The sequence below is a fragment of the Ammospiza nelsoni genome, chromosome 14, assembly GCF_027579445.1.
Source record: "Ammospiza nelsoni isolate bAmmNel1 chromosome 14, bAmmNel1.pri, whole genome shotgun sequence".
Lineage (NCBI taxonomy): Eukaryota > Metazoa > Chordata > Aves > Passeriformes > Passerellidae > Ammospiza > Ammospiza nelsoni.
The window spans coordinates 16041984-16065019 of record NC_080646.1 but is presented as its reverse complement, the minus strand read 5'-3'; the positions used below and the strand labels follow the sequence as shown (position 1 = coordinate 16065019).

General features: G+C 40.6%; 1 protein-coding gene across 3 annotated transcripts in view; it reads left to right on the top strand.

The window, feature by feature from the left end:
* Positions 1-23036, top strand: part of SCAPER (S-phase cyclin A associated protein in the ER) — a 136549-nt gene that overhangs the window by 108741 nt on the left and 4772 nt on the right. For all 3 annotated transcript variants that reach the window (XM_059482023.1, XM_059482022.1, XM_059482024.1), the window contains exons 28-29: positions 4964-5201; positions 8162-8311. In XM_059482023.1, the coding sequence (XP_059338006.1) occupies positions 4964-5201; positions 8162-8311 (388 nt within the window). The remainder of the gene's footprint in view (positions 1-4963; positions 5202-8161; positions 8312-23036) is intronic.

Below are 23036 nucleotides of genomic sequence, written 5' to 3'. Positions count from 1 at the left end.
GCAGCACAGCAGAGAGCAATAACAATATCCAAGGAGGATACTGCATTGTGCATAAGGGAGTATTGCAAATAATAGTCCCTCAAATTATGTAGATCCTTTGGAGCTCCAGCTGTTCAAAAATTTTGCTGTCTTCTCTATTTAAGAATTGCCTTCAAGCTTTCTCATTACCCCAGGAAAATGCAGTGCCAGAGCAGAGCAGTAGTGAAATAGCTGCTGTTCTATCCCAGAGCAGTGGTGGGGTGTATAAATGTGTGTCAGCAGCTGATGAAGCTGTGGTTACCAGCTGCAGAGGCAGAAAGCTGCAGATGCAGGTCAGGCCCAGGGAAACCCTGCCTGTCCTGCCCCAGATGCACATGGAAGTGGCCTGGGCTCACTTTTATTGCAGTCATTAAGATAATGTCTGCTTTGGCTGCTGCATGGGGAATCAGATGCAAGTCTGTCTGAACCTTGGTTTTGCTTCTCACCACTTCCAAGGGACCCCAGCTCCAGCAAGTGCTGTTAAACTAACTCTAACTTGTGTCTGAAGGCTTCATTTCATCACCTCTGTGCAGCACTGCAGTCCCTGCTTGGCAGTGGGAATTGCAGCAAGGTCTGACAGGTGCTAAATACTTCCTTGTTCTTCTTTTATTATTATTTGGCCTCTTTATTTTGACATCTTTTTCTAAATAAAATAATTTAGAAGCAAAAAGTACTGATGACAGTTTTTAAATCCTAATAATAAGAAACCCCAACAGATTATATTCTAAGCCTCTTGGAAACTCATGTTTTCATTTCACTCAGTGTTTTTAATCAGGAGTATATATTTCAAATATACAAACATTATAATGTATACCCTTAGAGGGGCTTGTCTGCTTGTTAGCTCAGCCAGTTTTTAAAACAATATATTTTCAGATATAAACAGTTTGCTCATATTGAAGCTTGGAGAAATTGTAGTTTTATACTTGTTCTGCAGAGTATGCTGTTTCTTATCAAGCTGTATTGAATTCCTGTTTTTAATAAATAGTAGTGTATTTTAAGCAACAAAGTAACACTGCTTAATATCTTTCTTTCTTGTGATGGATATATCCACATTTTTTAATTCTTAAATTCTTTTTGTAAGTCATAGATCACATACCAGTTCCTGAAAGCTCTTGATGGCCAAGCTGAAAATCACAGTGGCAGCCCATAATGAAAATTCTGTGCATTTCATTAAACCTTTTTTTTTTATTTTAAGATAGTGCAGGTTGTTTGACCACAATATAAATATTTGTCTGTTCTTCTGTATTTATATTTAAGACATAATAATTGTGACCAGTAAAGTTTGAAAGCCTGTTTGTTTTCCCAGCTCTGTCACCCAGTGTAAAAAATCCAGTGGGTCTTGCTTCCCTTCAGGGATTAATTGAAGAGGTTTTGTCCATAGTGACTATTTTACTTTTGCAGCTGTTACAGACTCAGAGACAAAATTCCTTTAAATAGGAGAATTAAGAATTGCAGCTCTAGGAATCTGATCTCTTAACTTCAGTTATGTAAAGTCTGATTTTCTGGTGTGACGTTGTCATCTTATGTTATGAAGGTTTTGGGGGGTTTTTGCTTCAGTCTGTCCCAACAGAACTGAATTTTCATTGGGCTCATGTTCTGAGGTGAACTAAAAATCTGCTAAATGTATGAAACCCCAGTGTTGTGCAGAGGTGACAAAAATCACTTAGAGCAGTAGAGGCAGAGGTTCATGCTTTATTTTACATAATTACATATAGGGTTTTTTGCATTCTAAAGCCCACAGCAAGTACAAGTAACTTATTTTACTTTTGTATTGTAAACATTTAGGATTAAAGTGGTGGAACCAACAGTTCAGTTCAACAGGAGCCAGTGTTCTGATCACATATACGTTAGCTGTAGTACAGGCAACGTCCGAAATGAATTTTTTCTGGCAGTTCCTTCAATCCATCAAATCTAGCAGAGATTTTTAATTTTTCTTTAACAGTTTTGTGCTGTACAAACTTCAAAATTTTTCATCTTTTCTGTGAAAAATCTAATGCTTGCATTTAGTTATTTTACTATTGACTTTTTAATGTATATTTTAATTCATTCTCTGCCCCAGAGCAGCACAAAATTGTAAAAGGATTTCATCCAGCAATGTAAGCTTTCTCATATGGAATTGTTTAAAAATAATGATGGAGTGAGAGTTGAAAGCAAGCTAACTTTAACCTTTGGTAAAATTGGTCAATCTTCTGATTGCACAGAGTCAGAAAAAAATTCTGTGAGGTATCATATGCAGTAATTAATTTGGGGTTATCATTTGACTGTGAGTGTACTTTTCTGTTTTGTACAGCTGAAAAAGCTAAGAGTGAAGTTGGGTTGGCAGGAGGAGCTGTGCTCTCATGTGATCCTGTGGCAATAAACATTCTAGTTAGTTGAGTGTAACTAAGTGATGGTTAGCACATTTTGGCTACTGCATCCTGCAGAATAAATCCTGGGATACCAGGGAGCCCAGACAGAGCAGGGCTGTGCTCAGGGTGGTCCCAGAGCTGCCAGCTCTCCCTCCTCAGGGAGGGACCCTCGTCATCTGTGCCTCCCTCCCTGCCAGGCTGATGTGCCAGCGCACCTGGAACTTTGCAGCAGGGATCTCCAAAGGCACAGCTGGCACAGGCAGGTGGTGGCTCAGGAAGTGTCTCTGCTGACTCCATTCACACACACTCACTTAGAGACCACAGAGCTTCAAAATGAAGATTTGGGGCATGGATTCCAGGCATAGGGAAAGCAAAGCCCTGCCATAAATTGTTGTGCAGCGTAGCCCCACCCAAACACACTTAGCACACTTAGAACTCTAAGAGTTTTTTCCACTTTTTTTTTTTTTTTTTGTGGAGTAAATCTTAGGGTCTTAAGGAGAGCAGACACAACTATGTTGCTTTTGTTCTTACCATGTTTTGCTAAAGATCTGATTCTTGTGTCACAGGCTTGTGGACTACTCATGCAGTGTGGGGTGGTTTTTGTGCAGCACAGGTGTCCTTGGGACATTGGTCCTGGGGTAGCAGCAAAGGGTGCAGCACTGAACAGCTTTTTCAGCAGCACTGAATATTCACAGATTGTAAATAGAAATAACTCAGAAATGGTACCATTAGTGCCAATTTCAGATGAGAGCACTCCTTACATCATCTGGTAAGGTAAAGGTAAAGATGTGAGGGGACAGTGGTGGAAACAGATGGGTGCCAGTACAGCAAGTTGTGTACAGCCCAAATACTGTCCTGTCAGCTGAGCCCAGGGCTGCTCTGGCACCTGAGGAAAGCAGGTTCCTCATCCTGCTCTGCCTCTTTCCCTCCCTGCGGTCCAAGGAAGGGATGGAGTGCTGCTGACAGACAGAATTCTCATGGACAGACACTGGTTTGGGTAAGGTGGTGCTTTCTTGCCTGCTTTATTTGCTTCACTAGGAAAAGCGAAAATGACAGAACAAGATGATGGTTGCCAAAACGTGGTTGTTGCTGAGCTCATGGTTTAGTTTCTCTGTTGAAGAAGTCTGTCTGCAATTGTAAAAAGCAGGATTAGTCATCCTGCCTAGAATCTGTGTTGGAAATGTCACTGGAGCCAGTGTTTGTAGCAGAGGAGTGCAGGGTGCTCATGGTACAGATACAGAGAGATTATTGAGAGCTGCTCTAGTCAAGGTAAAGCTCCTTTCTGATTCTGCTCAACAGGAATATTCTGAGCCCTCTGAGTGTCTGGTCTTTGCTTTCTTAAACTGAAGTTTTCTGACTTACAGATTATTTTAGAAAGTGGTTCTTATTTTCACTTCCATTTCCTTTGCTTTTAGAAGTTATAAAAGGGGAAAATGCCCTCATTTAAGTTGTCCTTTTATAATATTTTCTCATATAGTCTGTCATATTTTCCTTTAATTACAGCAAGGAATCATATATAAACTCAATCTTTGTAGTCTCTTTGATATTGAAACTTCCTTCTTTTCTTTTTCCTTTTTTTTTTTCTTTTTTTTTAAGATGGAAATATAGTAGATGAGGTAAAAAACAGTCCTTGATGTAGCATATTTTCATTGTTACTGTTTGCTGTGTTTTATTATTTTAGTGTTTCCTTTGATTACCAATATTGACCAAATATGTTTCCACAATGAAATTCAGGTAATTTATGTTATGGGTTTGAATTAGACTTTGGAGAATATAAAACTTGCTGAATTATTTTAGGGCTTCACTTTGTGCTAGCCTACCCTGCACACATTATTTAGCCTCCAGGGTAGTGATACTCTTAGTCTTCCTTAGTAGTTGTCCTGCATCATCTTCTGGATTATTAATAATATGAAAAAACTGAGTAGTAAAAATCATGAAGGATTATGTGAAGTGTTTTTGGAAGTCTGGATATGAGAATGGAAAGGGCAGTCCTGAGTTATTTGCCTGTCTGTGCTGATGTCCAAGATAACCAAAAACCTTCTCCATTATTTTATGTGCACACCCAGAAGGTGGCAAAGGGACCCAGTTCCCATGTGCACAAGCTGTGCTGGTTTGTGCTTGCCTGTGCTTTGCTGCCCTGCTGCACTCTCCCCTAACAGCCTCTGAAGTAAGGAGCAGTATGTTTTCCTACTGCTCCACACTTCATTCTTAAATTCCTGCAGACCCATTTGATTAAAATCATCTGTTCCCAGTAACTTATTTCGCTACTTAGGTAGGCAGTTTGTTCCAGTGCCTGCAGCCCATCACTGTGGCAGGAGAGGCTCCAGGGAGTTCTCCCACTGCTGCTGGCTGCTATTGCAAGCAGCAAAGGTGAGAGCAGGCTGCTGACCCGAGGCAGGGCTTGCTTGGAGCCCCTCTGTGCTCCCAGTGTCCCCGGGCTCGGCGCTGGCAGGATGTGAAGCAGGATCCCGAATGATACAGCTGCACTGCAGTTACAGAGAGCATGAGACAGTGCCCTAATCATTGCAGTACTTTCTGGAATGCTGTGGTTTCCCCTTGCTCCCAGCTCAGTGTGTGACCTGGCTGTTCCCTGGCAGGTGCTGCAGCGTGTTTGACAGCGGGCGGCAGGAGCCCACGGGGCTGAGCGCAGCCCTGCAGGCCACGGACCTGGTGGGGGTGCTGCACATGCTCTACTGCGTCCTGTTCCACGGCACCAGCTCCGAGCCCAGCCCTGCCAGCCCCAAGGACAGCTACGCTGCCAGCACCGTGCAGGTGGCCATCCAGAGCTTACGGTTCTTCAACAGCTTTGCTGTTCTTGACCTGCCTGCCTTCCAGGTAACCGATGGTTTAAAACTTTTCTTAGCGGGATGATGTTCGTTATTGATTATATCTTTGGACTAAGTTTTGTCTTTAAGGTCTTAGTTATTGAAGGAGCTTTTAAATGTTAGATTTTGTGCATGAAATTTCTAACTGTTGTTATGTCTGCCATGTAGCTGTGGCTGATGACTTTAACCAAAAAGTGAAAATTTAGAATACTGAATCAAATCCATTATGTTCTCCAATTTATTTTTTACTTGTTTCTAACATAGTGCTTTTTATATTTATTAAGCCCCAAAAGTGTAAAAAGAAAAATCTTAGTCCAAAGGACAAAATAACGGTTTCTTTTATGTGAAAGGATTTGCTTGTATTATAACCACATATTATATTTTCCAGTGCTTTCGGGGGCCACTTGATTTAAGATTGTGCAGCTGAAACTAATAATCGCTTGATATAATTTCTTTAGCAAGTAAAATTTTGTTAACCAAAAATTGGAAAATATATTTTCATAATTTTTATTAAACTAAAAAAAAAATGAGTCCTGAGAAGGAATATTTACCTTTGTCTATGAACAGAAAAATGAATGATTTTGCCATACAAATAGTGGTATATTTCTCAGGTAAGTTAGTAAAGTTGTATTGTTAATGTAAAACCTTTCAGAAGGCATTGCTTTGAAGACACATTTAGCAGCATCAATCTTAAACAATTCAACAGAACAGGTTTCTTTTTCTTTTAATTTGTAATTTTTAGTGTGCTGTACCACACTCTCCGTCTGAAGTGCATTAAACTCAGCGAGAGCTTTTCACAAATGAAGAATTTAGTGTGGCTCCTTCAGTTGGTGTTTCTTGCCATGGACTTTCAGTTTGGTATCATCTGTAACAACAGCAGCAAGACTTGTGTGTGCAGCAGAGTTCATCTGCAGCTGCAGCGCCAATCCAGTCAGGGTTTTTTGCAGGGACAGAAGCAGGATACTGACTGCAGTTTGATTGCACACTACTGACTCCATTCCTTTCTGTCAGTCAAGGCAGTTCCCTCCTGACCTTGGTTCAGCACTCTGGGTGTGTGACAGACTGGCTGTTTGTGTGTTGCTGTAGGTGTTACAGGTGTGTGCCAGAGTCAGCCTTGACTGGAGCAGGTACACTTGGCGGAGGAGCTGTAGCAGATCCCACTGGCTGCAGGGCTGCTCCCTGCTGTCCCAAGAAATCACTGTTCATTTTTAAAACACCATCTCTTGCTTACCCTGTCTGTATTTATCCCTCTACCCACACTGTTACATCCCAGCATTTGTAACAAACAGTCAGCATTAACCTCCAAACCCCACGGTCTGTGTTAGTCTGTTCTACCCAAAATGGTGCAAGTCAGTAACTCTTGCCTGAAGGGTGGCCAGACCCCAGCAGTGGGAGCTGCTTCTCTCAGCTCAGGGGCACAGGGCCCTGCTCAGGAGGTGTCCTGGACTGTGGGCATGCTGTTGTGTGTGATGGACAGGCACACTGGGCTAGCTCAGCAGCTCTCCTTCCCATGCATTAATGGGATTTGTTTCTGTACTGTTAGAAATAACATCCACCTGAGGCAGTTTGCTGGACACTGACCCCGTGGGCCATGTCAGGCTGGCAGACAGAAGAGGGAAGAGCCTCCTGTGTCATCATTATCTCTAAGGAATAGTTTTATCACAAATTGGTAGGACTGTGGAATAGGGGGTTCTGATTAGCAAAAGAGGTCTGGCATTCTCAAGTTTGTATTAGCACAGATGGCTCATGGGTATATATTTCATTTAATTTGACAGTATAAACAATTGAAAGATGGTAGTGAGAAACAGCACAGGGTCCTGAGCTGATATTAATTCTGGCTAAAAAGGAAGCATAGTTTCCTTGAAAAATTAGTTTAACTTTTATACACAAACTCAGGTGCCCTTTGACCTGTTGTTATCAGAGGAGGTCAAACCCAGAGCACTGGGTCACAGCATGCACAGACAGCACTAATTAAATAAGGATGGACCTGAGAACATGGCATTCACATGACATAAAGCAGTAAAAGGTAGCTGTATTGGGCATTAAATTTTGAAAATCCACTGACTTACCAGAATGCTTGAAGTTCAAGATTGAAAGCATCCACAGCTGAGCCTGCTTCCACTGTCAAGGATCCTGCTTTTCTGGGTGTATTTGGAATTCAGCAGGACTAAACTGTGCCACAGTCTGGGATTTATGTATATGTGTTTACCACAGGCTACAAGGTAGAAAATGAAGAAAACTCTGAAATGAAAGAGATTTTCTCAGGCCTGCATTGCTGTTTCATTAGAGTTAGGAGACTGTCATGCTCATTCCTTGTGCTTTAGTTTTCCCCTTTGACCCTGTGTCGCTCTGTCTGCTTGACATGTTTATTAAATAGAGGCTGTAGGCTGCACAGATAAAATCTAATTCTGAATCTCCACGGTACAGCTATTTGCCTACTTTTTAAAAACATCCCAAGAAGCTTTGCAGCTGACTGTTCTCTCCTTTTGGATGTTTCTAACTTTTTGTAATGTTTGAAAAGTCATTATTTGTTATTAATCATTGTATTCCATTCAGAGTGTGAGTTATTAATGAGAAATGCATTTTGCTCTGTTGCAGAAATGAAGATGATTTGGTTTCTTTTGCTTATTTCTCAGAGATATTACTAAATATTCCTGGTACATGTAATGTATGTCAAATGAAATGGTCAACCTAATGCTACACTGCATGTCAAATAAGCAGAATCCAGTTTTTCCTGTGTCCCTTGAAAATTTGAATTTATTCTTGCTTCTGTGGCTTTTAATATTATATTCCAGTTGTGAACAGTAAGTAGCTGAAAAAAGAGATCTGATTGTGGCCTTTCACAAGGAAGAACATAGTCTGTACTTTGCAAAAACACCCCAGAAGGGTGCAGTTGATGTGTATGCAATTCACACAAGTTCTAGAGCATGCTGCTGGAGTGTGATTTCTGTTTCTTGGTCTATTTTTCAGTCGATTGTGGGAGCTGAGGGGCTGTCCCTGGCCTTCAGGCACATTATCAGCTCCCTGCTGTGGTACTGCTCTCAGCATACCTGTGAGGGATTGCTGCATGAAGTCATCATTTGTGTGGGCTACTTCACTGTAAACAACCCAGATAACCAGGTAAGGCAAATGGAAAAGGGGCTCAGAAGTTATCAAGGGCACATTTAGTCATGGATCTCTCATTTGGTCAGGAAATTCATCCCCTCAGCATTGCTTTTGAAGCACTTGGGATTCTGTGAGCACAAAGGGATGTGTTTGGTAAAGAGACACTGAAGTTGTGTGTTAAGACAAAGACATTGTTTTTGTGTGTCCATAAGCAAAGTCCATTTGTAGTTCCTGTGCTCCCATTGCATTGATTTGAACTGGCCTTGCACCCTGCCAAGCCATACTTGCTACTGATATTTTTAATTCTAAGTTAGCTTCACATCAGCTTAATCAGATGGTTGTGGTACCCAAGTTAAACCTTTTTAAAGCCAACTAAGGTACTCTTCCCATGAAAACTTGTCCTTGGATGCCAGTGTAGGTGTCTCCCTGCTTGCCAGTGTTAAGGTCTAAGCCATTCTTCTCCATGAGTCTTTTCAGTCATAAACTAAATGTCCTATTCAAGAAACAGTGGAAATTCCCCTTTAGCTTCCTTAATTGTTGTCCACTTTTGCCACTGGACTCTGTGACTTCCCTTACTGGCTTATAAAGTAAAACAGACACAAAACTCAAAAAATATTTCAAATTTATTGGTGTTAAAAATCTCCTGGTTTCCTCAGCTTATCTGTAACATCTCAGGGTGTATTGGGCAGGGCAGGGCTTGGCACTGACTCTTGGAGTTGAGAAGTTTGACTGAGTGTGTGGGTACTGCATTACAGTACCCACGTGTTGGGTACAATCCAGCTGAATGCTGCATTTGGGAAGGTGCTTACTGTGTTCTCTCTCTATGCTTGCTCCCCTTTTTTGCACAGCTTTTGGGATAGGGGTTCAGGGTGAGGAGCTCAGTCCCCTCAGTTCAGCTGATGAGCTGGAGGAAGTGTTAAAACTTGTCAGGAAAGGTTTTAGAGAAAAGCTGTTCTATAACATTCTTGCAGTTATTGACTGTAATTGGAACACTGCAATATCTTAAAGCTGACAATGCTGTCACAAGTGTTATATAATTATTCAGTGATGCTTCTGTAGGATTGGCCACAGCTGGAGGGAGGATGCTGCAGCCTCCCTACCCCGTGTGACCAAAATCCCACTCAGGATCTGCAGCTGCCTGTTGGCAGCACTTCAGAGTGGTCATTTTTAACCCTGTGTGGTGCTGCTGCCATTTTGAGTCCCTCTGCTGCCCCAGGGTCGAGCTGGCCCCAGCAGTGCCAGCAAACCCTGTCATCTTCTCTCTGCAGCTCAAGGATTTCTGTTCTGGCACAAAGTCCAGACAGATGGGATTCATTGCATGCAGGACTTGGCACTGCAGGAGCAGTGCAGCAGAGGGGGTTCCTGCAGCACAGGGTTCCCTGCAGCAGAGAGGGTTCCCTGCAGAACAGGGATTTCCTCCAGCACAGGGCTCCTGCAGCAGTGCCAGCAGTGCCACCCTGCCATGCCAGCAGTGCCAGCAGGAAGCTCCATCCAGGGACCGTGGGCACTGGGCCCTGGGGGGAGCCTTGGGCTGGGGCTGGATCCTGGAGCCTTCAGCTTGTGCTCTTGGGGCTGAGGGTGGCCTCTGCAGCCCTCAGTGTCAGGTTTAGGGTTTCAGGCAGACAGCCATGCTGTGTCAGTCCTTCTCATACACTTAAAGCTCTCTTTTAGGGTGCTTTGTTTTGAGGGAACCGATGTCACATGTCATGATATGCTTAACTTTGAATGTAATTTCTAATATTTCTTATTAATTTCTAATTAATAAGATTTTGTCTGAGGCATTTGGGTTTGGCTTTTTTGTTTAAAAAAGCATTTTGAAAAACTGAAGCTTTCCTCACTCAGGTACTTGAAAAATACTGAGAAGGATTTTTAGTGAAAAGAAGTAAATTTTCTTTTACTACCAGGCAAAGCAGTATGACTTGCTTATGGTCATTATTTTAAGGTGCTCTTTGTGTTGTGACTTCTACTAGACAGGCTGCTTTTCATGAAGAGGGAAGTGCTTTCTATTCATTCAGTTATGGTTTAATTTTTTATTATGTTAAGAGCTTCCAATTTTTTCTTCCGTTGTTGATCATCTGGGGAGTCCTACTAAAAATAAAAAATTGGTCTCACAGTGAAAGTTTTCAAATAGTAGGCTTGAAGTCCTGGCAAGTACAGTGTAATAAAAATAGATACTCTAGATTTGAGCTATGAAAATAAATTTCTGTAAAGCCAGAAAGCTCTATTTAGTATTTGAATCAACTTTAACTGAGTCCATAAGTGATGTATTTCAAGGCAGATTCAGGTTCTTCTTGCAGTCAAATGTGCATTTGTTTGGAAATGTTTGTAGTTTAAAGTCCTTTCCTCTCTACATTTGTATTTCTTATTACAAACGGAGGTATGTTTTCATTCCTTTCAGTACTCTAAACAGAAAAGGACAAACAGTTGTTTGGAGTTTTCAGCATCCCTTTTTGTTGTTCCTTTTTCTATCCACATCGAGAGATAAATATCCAAAGCAGCATACTGGAAGAAGGGGAAAAAAAAAAAAGTGAAGCAGTTCCCCAGTTTGGAGAATAGATAGATTTCTAAAACAGAAATTTTACAGCCTGTCAACCTCAGCACTGACCTTCTGTAGTAGTACTGTGATTTAAGTGAACTACTACCACTATGCAGTCAAAATCATAAGAGGGCAATTTCCTAAACATTTCACATTCATAGAACAAAATCTTCCAAGAGCATCATATGCCAGTCATTTAATATAATACAGGTTTGGCTTCATTTGTTATGCTGTCTGTAGAAGTCTTTAGAGTTAGCTGAGTAGCAAATGAAGAAGGAAGGAGGAAAGTGCTTTTCTCTTGTGCAGTTTGGAGCCTGAGATTTCCCCCAGCCCCTGCTGGGTCCCACCCAGAGGCTCTGCCTGGGCTCCCACTTGGTGTTTGCACCACGCCTGGCTTTGGGCAGCCCCAAGTGATTCTGTCAGGAGCACTGAGGACAATGGATTCCTGAGGAACACATTCCTCAGTGTTTTGATAGTGCTTGCTCTGTTTATTTTAAAAAGGCTGTGATTTTGCTGACTCTGCCCACATATAATATATTAGTAATATTCCCTTCCTTCGTTCCTATTTTGTTTTAACATTCATAAAGCTTTTCCAGGGCAGCTGCTGTCACTGAAGAAATAAATCAGTTATGGAAGTGCAAACTGCAGAAGGCAAGGAGTGTTTCTTTAATATTTGAAGCTCTGCAAAGCCAGTGGTGAGCCTGAGCTGCCCTGTCTGTTCTGTATCCACACGTGAGCTCTGTTTACTGCAGAGCCAGACAGCCCCTGCTCACAGCTTCCCTGGGCATCTGCTCCCGGGAGGGACCAGCAGGGAAAAGGGATTCTCTTGTTCTGGCCACCATTTAATCTGCTGCTATACAAAAACTGGTCCCATGATACCAAGGATGGACATTAAAGCTAAACTGTGTAATAAAAATAATGTCCAATCTTTCAATAGCCAGCCCTGCTATATCGGACTAGAATTACAGTTTCTAATTAAAATATTCTTGTTAATTTAAATTATCCTTCTATTTCATTACATTTTTATTCCCTTTTATTGTTTGATTTAATTAGTATAATGAATATAATTATCATGTGCTGTCAACTGGCCTTATTTGCATATTATATTGAATAATTGAATGAGGTCCTGTAATTAAATTAACAGGAATGACAGATGATTTGCTTTCTTTCACATTGCTGCATTGGGAATAGAAATCTTTCCATATTCATTGCAGTTAGGGAATATTTTTCATCTGGAAAGTCCTCACAAATCAGATCCTCAGACTCAGGATCTTGCTGATAGGCTCCAAAAGCAGTTGCATTGCTATGCCTTTATTTAAATAAAAATAGCTTCTGTTCTGCCAGTCTTTGGTACACAGTGTATTTAGAGTGCTCTAGAAGAATCCCACCAACTTTAAGGGTTTGTAAGATATGAATTGGATGCTTCTAGAAGATACAGTTGCTAGACTGCAAAATAAAATCTCTGCAGAAAGAGTTAGGAAAAGATGTATGAAGCTTTTCAGAACTTGGTTATAAAAATAAGTTTGTAGATAGAAGTAAAAAGTTCTCTCATAAGTTTTTCAAAAATTTTCATGCACACAATGTGTCCTTGAAGGAGGGATTTCATTCCCAGAATCTTCCAGCTGCGTAAGTCTCACTTACTTCTCTGTCCAAACCCTCTGTCCCCAGACATTTGTGTCCATAACAAGGACTGTTACTATAAACTCATAAATAATTGAAATGTTAATATCTAATGATCCATATGCTGAAAATAGAAGCACATGGAATTAGATTTAATAGTATCAGTCACCTACTAGAAATCACTCCTTGCTATACAGGTGTGTAAAATTTGTTGCAAAACATGTTTCAGGCATCCCAGCTAACTCCAGGTAAAGGAGTAAGAAGCAGTGAGATTATAGGATATTTTGGGAGGGAATTTCTCCCATGTTAAATATGTTAAATATCACACAGCAGTATCACAGGTAAAAATATAATGTGTAAAGAAATAGAAATATTGTATGATAGCCATAGCTCTGAAAGGACCTTGAAATTTAGGGCTCACTTGTGGCACCCAAAGCGTGCTAGTTAGTCTCCAATAAAGGTTTCATCCCAAGATTATTTTCCATTTTTTGTTAAATTATTTACTTGTGGTCATATTTTCTTCTAATTTCTTCTGTGTGGTAAGTCCTTCTTTTATCATAAAGTAGCAGGGGCTTTTTTCCCACGGTGTGTATCACAAATATTTATCTGTATGACACATCCTAGCTGTGGTTGCAAGTACTGGGCTGCAAGGGACACTTACAAAGGGATTTAAGATTAAAAGTGACCTTCTGGAGAGAAATTATTTTGTGCTTTTTACAGATGTAGTACATATTGAGTTTTAGGATAGGGCCAGTTTTCTCTAGTGTTAGCGGGAAGGAAGAAAAATACTTCTAAAATGGAAAAATTGTGAAAATCAGAAGTCAACAGGAAAACTTGCAAGTTATAAAAATATGTAGAGTTTCCATATGGGTTGTTTACTAGAGGCCATCACTAAACTTTCATAGTTTATGTTGCTTTTGGGGCTGTGGAGGAACTGGAACAATTTTGATCTGGTAGGTGGACTTTCTGAAAATACAGCCCAAAGAGCAAAGAGGCAGGAATTGGTAGTTACCATGCAGTTAACATCCCTATCTGTAAGTAAATAAGATCTGAATTTACTTAGTTCTGATTTTGTTGGTTTCTTCTCAAACAGGGATTTTTAGGAGTATAGATTTCATGTTGAGGTTATGGGCTTTTCGTTAAAACTTCTTTTAAAAGCCCCACACTCTGATGTTTTAAAGCTTTATAGGTTTGAACAAGAAATACCTGGTAAATTTTGTGGAATAGCTGATTTTGGCAAGTGAGTGATTCATGTGAAGTTGTAGTCTTGGCTCACATTTAGAAGCACTTGAGCCTGTGAACAGAAATCCCCTGAGGATTAAAGTGCCCGAGTTAGAGCTGAGTACATTAAGGCAGCTCTGTAATGTATGCCTTGGCTCTCACAGCCTTACATCCTCAGCCACATAAATTCACTTAAGTGAACCGATGTCTTCAGGAGACATGGCATTCCTGTCTGAGCAGTCAGGCAAAAGTGGGGATGCCTTTTAGGTAATTTGTCAGACACCTTTGTTGTTGTTTGAGCTTCCTGATGAACTTTTTCTTTTAAAGAATGATCTATGACAAAGCAAATCAAGTATGTCAGAAGCATTTGGGACTGCCCATTTCATGTGTCACATCCTCATTGTATTTCTGACATTCCAAAATACATCCTGGATTTTTGGGGGGTTTTGAGAGGAGGTGGGGAAGGTAATTTAATATGAGCAAAGACTTAGCATGAAGTAAAGTGTATTTAGTTTCAGTTCATGATGACTGGCTCGTTCTGTCGGGAGGAGAAGAGAGAGTGTATAGGAATTAGTGTGAGAAATTAATGCATTTGGATTTATCTTACTGTCTTCCTCTCAAACTGTAAACACGGAAGGATAAACTTATCTCTCGATGTCATAAATGCCAGTAATTTCAACAGCCTTCAGTACAGTCCCTAACTGAGGCTTAAAGAGAGGGAGCTGCTGCTGCTGCCTCCGCAGAGCCGCGTTCTAATCTTACTCCTGGGTCAGGAGAAAAGGAGTTCGGTGGTCTCAGCTTAATCCCCGGTGGAACTTGGTCCCCATCGGGAGAACACCGCGGAGTTTGGCACAGTCCTGCTGCACCCGCGGTTCGTTCCCGCTCGGAGCTGGGCTCGGACGGAGGCAGAGCTTGCGCAACTCCCGCTGCCGCTCCCGCCCAGCGCGGCGCTCGCCCTTCGCTCGCTTGGGAACCGCTTTTCACACGGACACTTTAAACATTAGAGTCTAAAGCCTGCAGATCTTTAATCAGCCTTGCGAGCTATTGTCTGTCTCGCCTGATGTGTGAGGGAACTCCCTGTGCCTCTCTCATAAAGTCTCGGCTGTCGCGGCCCCATGGCGAGGCAGCGGCTGCTCTGTGTCCCGGAGCTGACAGCTCTTCCTCGGATGCTGCTCCAGGCTGGCAGCCTGGAGAGCCCCCGAGGAGTCTCCCCAGCCCTTTGGGTCGTGTTCAGCTCCAGCCACACTTGTTTGAAGCGATACTGAAACATAAAGAACAAAATGCATTAATGGAGTACTATGGAAAATGTTGCTGTTTTCCTCTCCCCTTAGTAAAGGGTAAATTGGAGCTGGTTTTTCGTGGCAGAAAAGCACATTTTCTTGCTCTCTCTTTGAAGCTTTGTCTCAGACAGCTCTGTAATATGTCCAGTGGCTCAGTGTTTCACAAGCTTTTTAGTTGATGATTGGGTGCTTTCACAAAGCCTTTACATTTCTTGTAGAAACCATAGGACAAAACGTGCTAGGAATAATAATTCCAAGACTATATAGCTTACTTGTGACTAGAGTTCCAGAGTGTGACAGGAAATATTTGCTTTTGAAGAGAGAAAATGCTCTGAAACACACAAGAAGATTTTATGTGTTTTAGCTTGTAATGTTGGAATTATTCACACCTTCTGGGGATTTTGACCCAAACTGGCTGTTTCCAAGGGTGCTGGCAGAAACCTCAGCCAACAGTTTGCCTGAACTTCTGTTGACTGGTCCTGTTTCTTCTCTACCCTTTAAATCATCTTTATTCAGATCAGTTGCATTTCATTCAGAGTAAATGACTGCAGAGCCGTGCCCAAAGCAGCAGCCTGAGGTTAAAGGGGTTCATCATGGAAGCTGGGGATGTTATCTGAGTGTGAAGATGATTCTTCAAAAACAGTGCAGGGCTACAAAGGCTAATTCTGATCACTTCAGGGCTCAGAATAACCCCTGAGGATTTGGGATGTGTTGTGATGAGTTATTTATTTTATCTGACAGAAGATAGGTATTTCTCATACATTGGATCTATAATAATACTTTCTGATTAAAAATTATTAGGCCAACACTTGAACATATGAATCTTGTGTTACATTATTGTGGAAACAATGAAGCTTAGAAATTTCTAGAAAGCAGTGATACCCTTTGGTTTAACAGAGTCCTTAAGTATATCATTAACATGAAGTGTGAGAACAACCTCACATTTAAATATTTATTTTTATGTTAATAAATGCTAAAATGCTATCACTCCAGCAGTTAGGCTTTTCCTTAATACCTTCTCCTGGTCAGATATTAGATTATTATTTTCTCCTGCAGCTTAGACAAGTATTAAATTCACAAGTAACCTCAATGCATATTAGAATTGCTTCCGTTTTCCTTTCATCACATTGTAATGAAGTTTATATTTTACAATATTTGTTTAATGTTATTTATTTGTTGTTGAATTTAATCTTATGTATACTTCATTTGTTGTGTTATAACTAAGAGGACTTGTTAGTTGTCATTTTGGGCTGCATTTTTTCAAAAGCTTTGTATAATGACCTTTTGTTAGATTTTCCACTAGCATCACTTTTGATAAACATTTTTACATTTTCAGTGCATCATTTTCCTGGTGGTTGGCCCTTGTCCTATCTTAAATGTTCATATGTCTTAGGATGGTTACACAAAAACTGATGCAACAGTTTTTTTCTGTGAGGTACACACAGAGCACCCTTGAATCTGCTTAAACCATAGAGCTCTAATAGGACAGTGCTTAGAATGTGCTTTATAGGAAGGCTGATGTTATTCCTGAACCACTCTTATCTTCCCTCTGAAGGCTTACATGTGACACTAAGAAAATAAACACTGGAATTTTTCAAATAGACAAAATTCTTATTTTTAAATTTCAGTGTAGCATTCTGGAACTTTCTTTTTGCATGGAAATTGTGCTCTGATTCCTGAGAAATGCCAGGAGGAATTTAGAACATTCTTTGCTCAGAGCTTTGCCAATAGTGGAGTTTGCAAAATGGAAAGAAAAGAGCTTGACCTTAAAACAGAAGAAGAGCCTAAGTGGTGACATATTCTGCTGATTAAATACTAGCAGTATGAGATCTGTTTATATAGAGGCAAAGAAATAATGCAGATCTGACTTTGAAGAGAAACTCTGGACTACTAATATAAAGACTTATTTCTTTTACAAAGTTGTAAATAACCTGACATCAAACAAAGGGATTTAACTGTTTGATGGAATGCTGTTACAGGAATTAGATGCACAGTTCCTGTTCAATGAAGTTACTACTTGTTAGTACAAATTAGAATTGGCATTTATATAAATGAAAAATACATGGATAAGAAACATTAGTGGTTCCCATAGCAAGCACCATTTTAAGATGCTAATGTTTATCATGGCCATGTTGAAGTTTGGCAGCACAGGTCATCTGAGATAGCAGAGAAGGCAGGGAGTGCCCCTCAGAGAACCATTCACTTTTTAAACTGAGCTGTTCTAAGCAAATTGCATCTGAACGTGAACCACATTAGAGCAGAAGAGCACAGACAAGTAAAAGGCACATTTTAATGCTTGGTTTCATAAAAATGAAAGGAAATTCTGTTGGGAAGGATGTTTTTCTAGCAAGTGAATTCAGCTCCTGCTAATAAGCACGGTATTTGTTTCTCAGTACCTGTGGAACACCCCGTGTCACTGCCAGGTTTGTCTGCAAGAACCAAGGAAGGTTTTGCTTCAGGAAGTTCTGAACTTTCCAGCTGCTTGTTCCTGTATCCACATTAGGAGAACTCTGTCTCAGTTTCCACTTGAGAAAAGAGCTACAACTCCTAATATTTGGTCAAAACTCACAAAACCCATCAGCTTGACTGTAGACTACGAAGACCGCGGCATTTTCAGGCAGAGTCAGTCACACAAGAGCAGGGCACTTGGATGGCTTGTAAGGTTTTGTTCAAAACTCCACATTTGGGTTTGTGCCTACAGATTTCACTTCTCTCCTTGGCAATCTTTTTCCTTTCTCTGCTGCCCATTTTCCCCTTCCTGTGTGGATGAAGGGAGCTGATGGGCTGCAGAAGGCAGGCATGGTTCCCGTGGCCTGGCTGGAAATGGTGCTGGGAGGCACTGCCAGGCCTCAGATGGCAGCACAGCTACCGGGTGTTGTCTCCTTTTGCCTTGGCCATGCCCCTGTGGCTGCCATGTGCCCCAGCAGTGCCACTGCTGCCAGCTGTGCCTTTGCTCCCAAAGTTTCTTCCCAAAGTGAATCATTTCAGTTCTTTGTTTTGCCCTTCCACAGACAAAAAAGTTTGCTGCTGGCTTACTCTTCTACCTGACTACAAAATTAATTAGCTTCTTTAAAAGATCATTCTGGTGGGTTTATTGTATATATTGACAGAAATAACTCACATGAATGATGTTTTTACAGAGCTGCAAATGTCCAAGTGAAGCAAGAAAACCTAAATCCACCAGTAGAACTAGACTAAATATTGCTCTAAAAATCAGCATTTCCAGTCTTCAGTAATCCTGGGCTAACCTTGTGTGGTACACAACTGGTGAAAAAGTTCTTGGTCTGACACTGAACCTTTTATTTTGTTATTTGTAGTAAAATTTTGACAATATTTAACATACACACATAGAACCATTGGAAAACAATCTGGGATCATAATCTTCTTTAAATCTCTGGAAGATTGCAAGCAGAGTTTTATATTCAGTTAGTTCCTCTTTTTTGAATGCAGTTACAACTTGGAAAAAGAAACTCAGATTGTCCCCAAAAATGCTACTCCATAATAAATCTTCACAGGGCAGTTTAATTGAACTGTTAGTTCTTGATAAATTACTAGCATGAATCTCCATTACATGTCTATTCAGAAGATATGAATATATGAATGATATGAATCTATGAATTATCAATTCACTTCAATGTAACTAATATTTGTTCAGTATTTTACATAGAGACATTCTTCAACTTTCTAAATGGCATTTTAGTTTTGTTGATGAAAATCTTGTTTGTACACTCAGTTACCTGATTATGAAAATCTAGTTTCAAAGGCAAAAGGATCCTTATTTTAGTTTTCTGTAAAATTAACTATTGAATTGGTAAGATTTTACATCTGATTTGACATGTAACTGCTGAGACATTCTGTGTCATTGCTGTACTATTCCAAAATTCTGGATCCTGTTAGGTATGAGGATTTTATTACCCTCCTTTGACAAAAATACATATATATGCATTTTAAAGTAATGGTAGTTTTCACTGATAAAATGAATACAGAGAAAGGTGAAGTGAAGAACAAATATATATTTGCAGTATATAAATAGAATTAGGAGGTGTTCAGCAAAACATCTTTCCTTTGCTAATTATTGAGCAAAGGTTGTCCCTATGTGTGCTACTCATTGTCTCCCTGCAAGGAAGGAAAGGAGCTGCACTTTTATGATTCTCATTCCTGCAGCAGCATCAGAACATTAATTCTGTGGCCCTTGGAGCTGACTGAGAAATTAAATGAGCTGCAGCGTTTCCCTTTGCTACCCAGAAGAAAATTGTGCCCAAGTTTTTTGGATTCCTATGGTCTGTTAGCTCCTTAGCAAAGGCATTCAGTCCTGGGAAGTTCTCCTCTGCAAGGTGCCAGGAAGCTGTGGCAGCAGTGCCAGGCTGCTGTCCTGGGGGACATACTGGGAAGGAGTGAGTATCCAGGATGGAATACCCTTCTGGAATATCCTTCCTTCCTTCCACATCAGGTCTGGAGCCAGACCCTACCTGAGTGACAGGGGAAGCCTTATCTCCCAGAGAATGATGAGTTCCCCTCACTACTTTATTACTGTTTCATAGCACATGGTGCTTTTAATTTTTTTGATTGATTGTCCTATTTTATTGCTCAAGTGCTGTGTGGCATATTGCTGGCTTTTGTCATTGGAGTCTGTTTTGAAAGACTGACTTTTATACTGCTTCAGGCTTTCACAGTGAGAAGTGCAGCAAATGGCCAAGCAATACACTTTACAGTGAATATTGGCCCGAGTAAACGTGAGGAAAACATGGATTCCATCTAGAGACTTCAGAAATCATGAATCATGCTTTCCTAAGTGATAAACTTCAGAAATACCAGTGCAGTGGAGGAGGATGATGATTGCACTTGTAAGAGCAGAGTGCATTTCCCAGAGTCACACGGGAGCAGGGATTGCTGCTAGGGCAGGGGAGAGAGCCTGACCTGCTGGCTATTGGAGATTAAGCCAATTAGCAGGACCTGCAGAGGGCTATAAAGTGGTGGGAGTGACAGAAGATAACTGATAGGCAGCCCTGCAAGGTGTTGCTCAGTGGAAAGTTCCCACAGGTCACCACATCACTCATGGTGCTGGACAGTTGGCTGTGGGCGCAGCCTGCGTGGTGTGGGAGACCTGGACGTGCAGACAGACACCAACCAGGCAGGGCTGCAGTCCTGCAAGTGAGGATCTGAGTTGCTCCAGTCTCTCCTCAGCAGCCTTTCACACTGAGAGCAGTGTTGGCCAGTGCTTTCTGCTGTGCTGAACCTGAATTCTCACCCACCCTGTAACAGGGGCTCCACCTCCAGGATGGACCAGGGCCTGGAGTTTGACTGGTGGCACAAAGGAAAACTCCCTTCATTCATGAAATAGCATTTCAGAAACCTATTTGCTGTGTCTCCTACCTTTGTGTTGTTTGGGTCTTCACAGGATTGTTCCAGCATTTGGTACATGTTGGGCCATAAATAAGATAAACTAAGCTGGGATTTATTCCAGCTAAGCACAGACAAAACCAATAAAGTTGTATTATATACAGATTTATTATTATATAATAACCTGTAAGTTTTGAAAATAAGCAAGGTTTTAAAAGGAAATACAGAAAACATTAATGCGAGTTTCCTGCTCTGATTTAAAAAAAATAATTGTAGTAGCTTGGACTAATTTGATAGGTCTCAGTTCAGAAAAAGAAAACCACAAGGAAATATTAATGGAACATAGGCACATAGGTGAGGTTAAGCAGGTGCTTAAATGCTTGGCTGTACAGAAATGCAGTGATTTAATTAGGATCTTGTTACATTTGACAGGCGTATCTGATTTGCAGGCTAGAGAGAGAGAGCAACAAGAAAAGCTAATTCTAGGTAAATGCATCTGGATCCCAGTCTGTGGCAGGAGGAGAGGCAAGCTGCATTTCAGTAAGGAGCTTGTATCTCTTGTATGAGAGAAGTTTATAAGATGAGCATTCTATATTTCAGGCCTGCAAAAGTCCCTGGGATTGTTAAGCCAAGTGACTATTCCAAAAGAAAAAAAAAAAAATCAAGGAAGAGAAGTGTGAGGTTTGCATTTGTTTTCTTTGATGTTCATCTGCTCAGTCAAGTGCTGGCCTTCACTTCCTCCACCCAGTGACAGTGAAGCAAGGAGTATGTGCTCTGCTGCAGGTTTATTTGATTGGCTTTTTTTCCAGTAAGGGGTGACTCATGGTTTTCTTCTTCAGAGTACATAATATGGTGTATCAGGTTTAGTAGATGCATTAGTACAATGAGCTGAAATCATTAAATTGATTCCACATGTGATAAATACCAGATTAAAACAGCCAGCAACCCCTCTATATCCCTTCCTATCTTTAATGTTGATAACATCATAGTAGTAAAGCTGTTGAAAATAAAAAGAAAATGAAATAATAATTCCATGGAAGCTATTTGGTATCTGCACTGTGAGTGTGGCAGGACTTCACTAACTATCCATGGCATTTTTAGGACAGGTAAAGGAAGTGAACTGTGAAATGAAAAATAAAAAATCCCAAAAACTTCTTTTCCTCTGCCTATTCATCAAGGGTATGGTGGCCATGAAAAAGAAATCAAGAGTTCTCTCGTTCTGTCCTGGATCAGAAATGCCAATTGTAGTTATTTTAGTACCAATTATGATTGACTTTAAATACTTTTCTGATTATAGAATTTACCACAGAAAAATAGAACAATATAATAGCCACTCTGGTTAATTTAAAATTTCAGCAGTACTCCCAAACTTGGGGGCACCTCTTGCTTACAGGGTGGGAGCTGAGAGTTTAGAATCATCCAAATGCTTCAGTGATATTTTCCTCAAAACAATGTCTGAATGTGTGCTTAATTGTCACTTTTTTGGCTGTCTTTTAAAAATTGCTCCTGTCTTTAAGGGCATTAAGACATTGCTACCAGTATTTTGAAAGGTTTTTCAATGTCTTTTTTGACTGGCGAACTGGAAAAAAAAATGCAAACTATTATTTTGTTCATCTTGTTTTTAAACTGAACTGCATTATCAACTTAGTGTGTGCTCTGAAGGTATTGTTAAAAGTGCTTTGAAAACTTGTAAATCCCTGTAATTTATGTTCCTGTAGTCTCAACTGCTTCTTTCTGTCCTTCTGGTTTTAATTTGAATGCAGTCTTGTCTGGGTATGTACCTGTAAAATTGTGTTTTTCCAAGTACAATTTACAGTCATGACCCTCAGTTTTACAGTGTTCCAGCCTTATAGGAGCTTCCTCCTATGCTGAAAAGCCAACTTTGGGTCAAACAGCTCTTTCATATTGTAATTGTCTAATCAAGATTACTTGGAACAGATCCGATTTGGACATTTTTTAGTTTATGGCAAAGATTTTATAAGAATATCAAGTGAAATGGAAAGGTTCCTTTGTAGGAGACCAGTGATAGCATTGCCTTATTTCTTCAGATGTATACAGTTGTAAACTTAGCCTTCTTCATGACAACAGTCCCATTTATCTAAACAATTCTCCTTTTAGAGCCAATGGCACTGATAGAAACCGAGATAAGGAGCACAGATGGGAGGATCTCTCTGAGTCTCTCCTTACAGAAACTCCTCCCTGGGCAGCTCACAATCCCCTTTTCTTTTTGGTGCCTGAGAATTCGTGGCAGACATCTCCCCTGAAACACAGTCCTCTCGAATTGCCAGCCCCAGGAAGGATGGTCAGGCTTCGGGAGGGTTTTTAAAATCCTGGATTTTTCTTTCCCCGTGCTTAGTGCGTTCAAATGGCAGGGGTCAGCGTTTTGTCTTTCATAGCTCTATCTTAGAATAGTCCCTGAGCTGTAATTCTTTGTCTTTTGAATTAAGGTATTAAATGATTGATTTTACTGTAATCTGTAAATTAATTAATCCCTTGGTTATTTGCTGTCTTTTTGGGTGGTACAGAAAAAAGAATTTTCAGAGCTTTGTATTTTTTGTATTACTCCGCAGTAAAAATAGTACTTGCACACTGAAACAGAAGTTATTTGAAGTAAATTTTATGGGCTTTACTTTTAGTACTTACTCCTCATCCATGCTCATTTTTTTAGCATGACTTCAGCACCCTTGGTGGTTAAGAGGAAGAGAAGAACGGATAGATCACGTGGTTGAATTTTGCTCTGTTT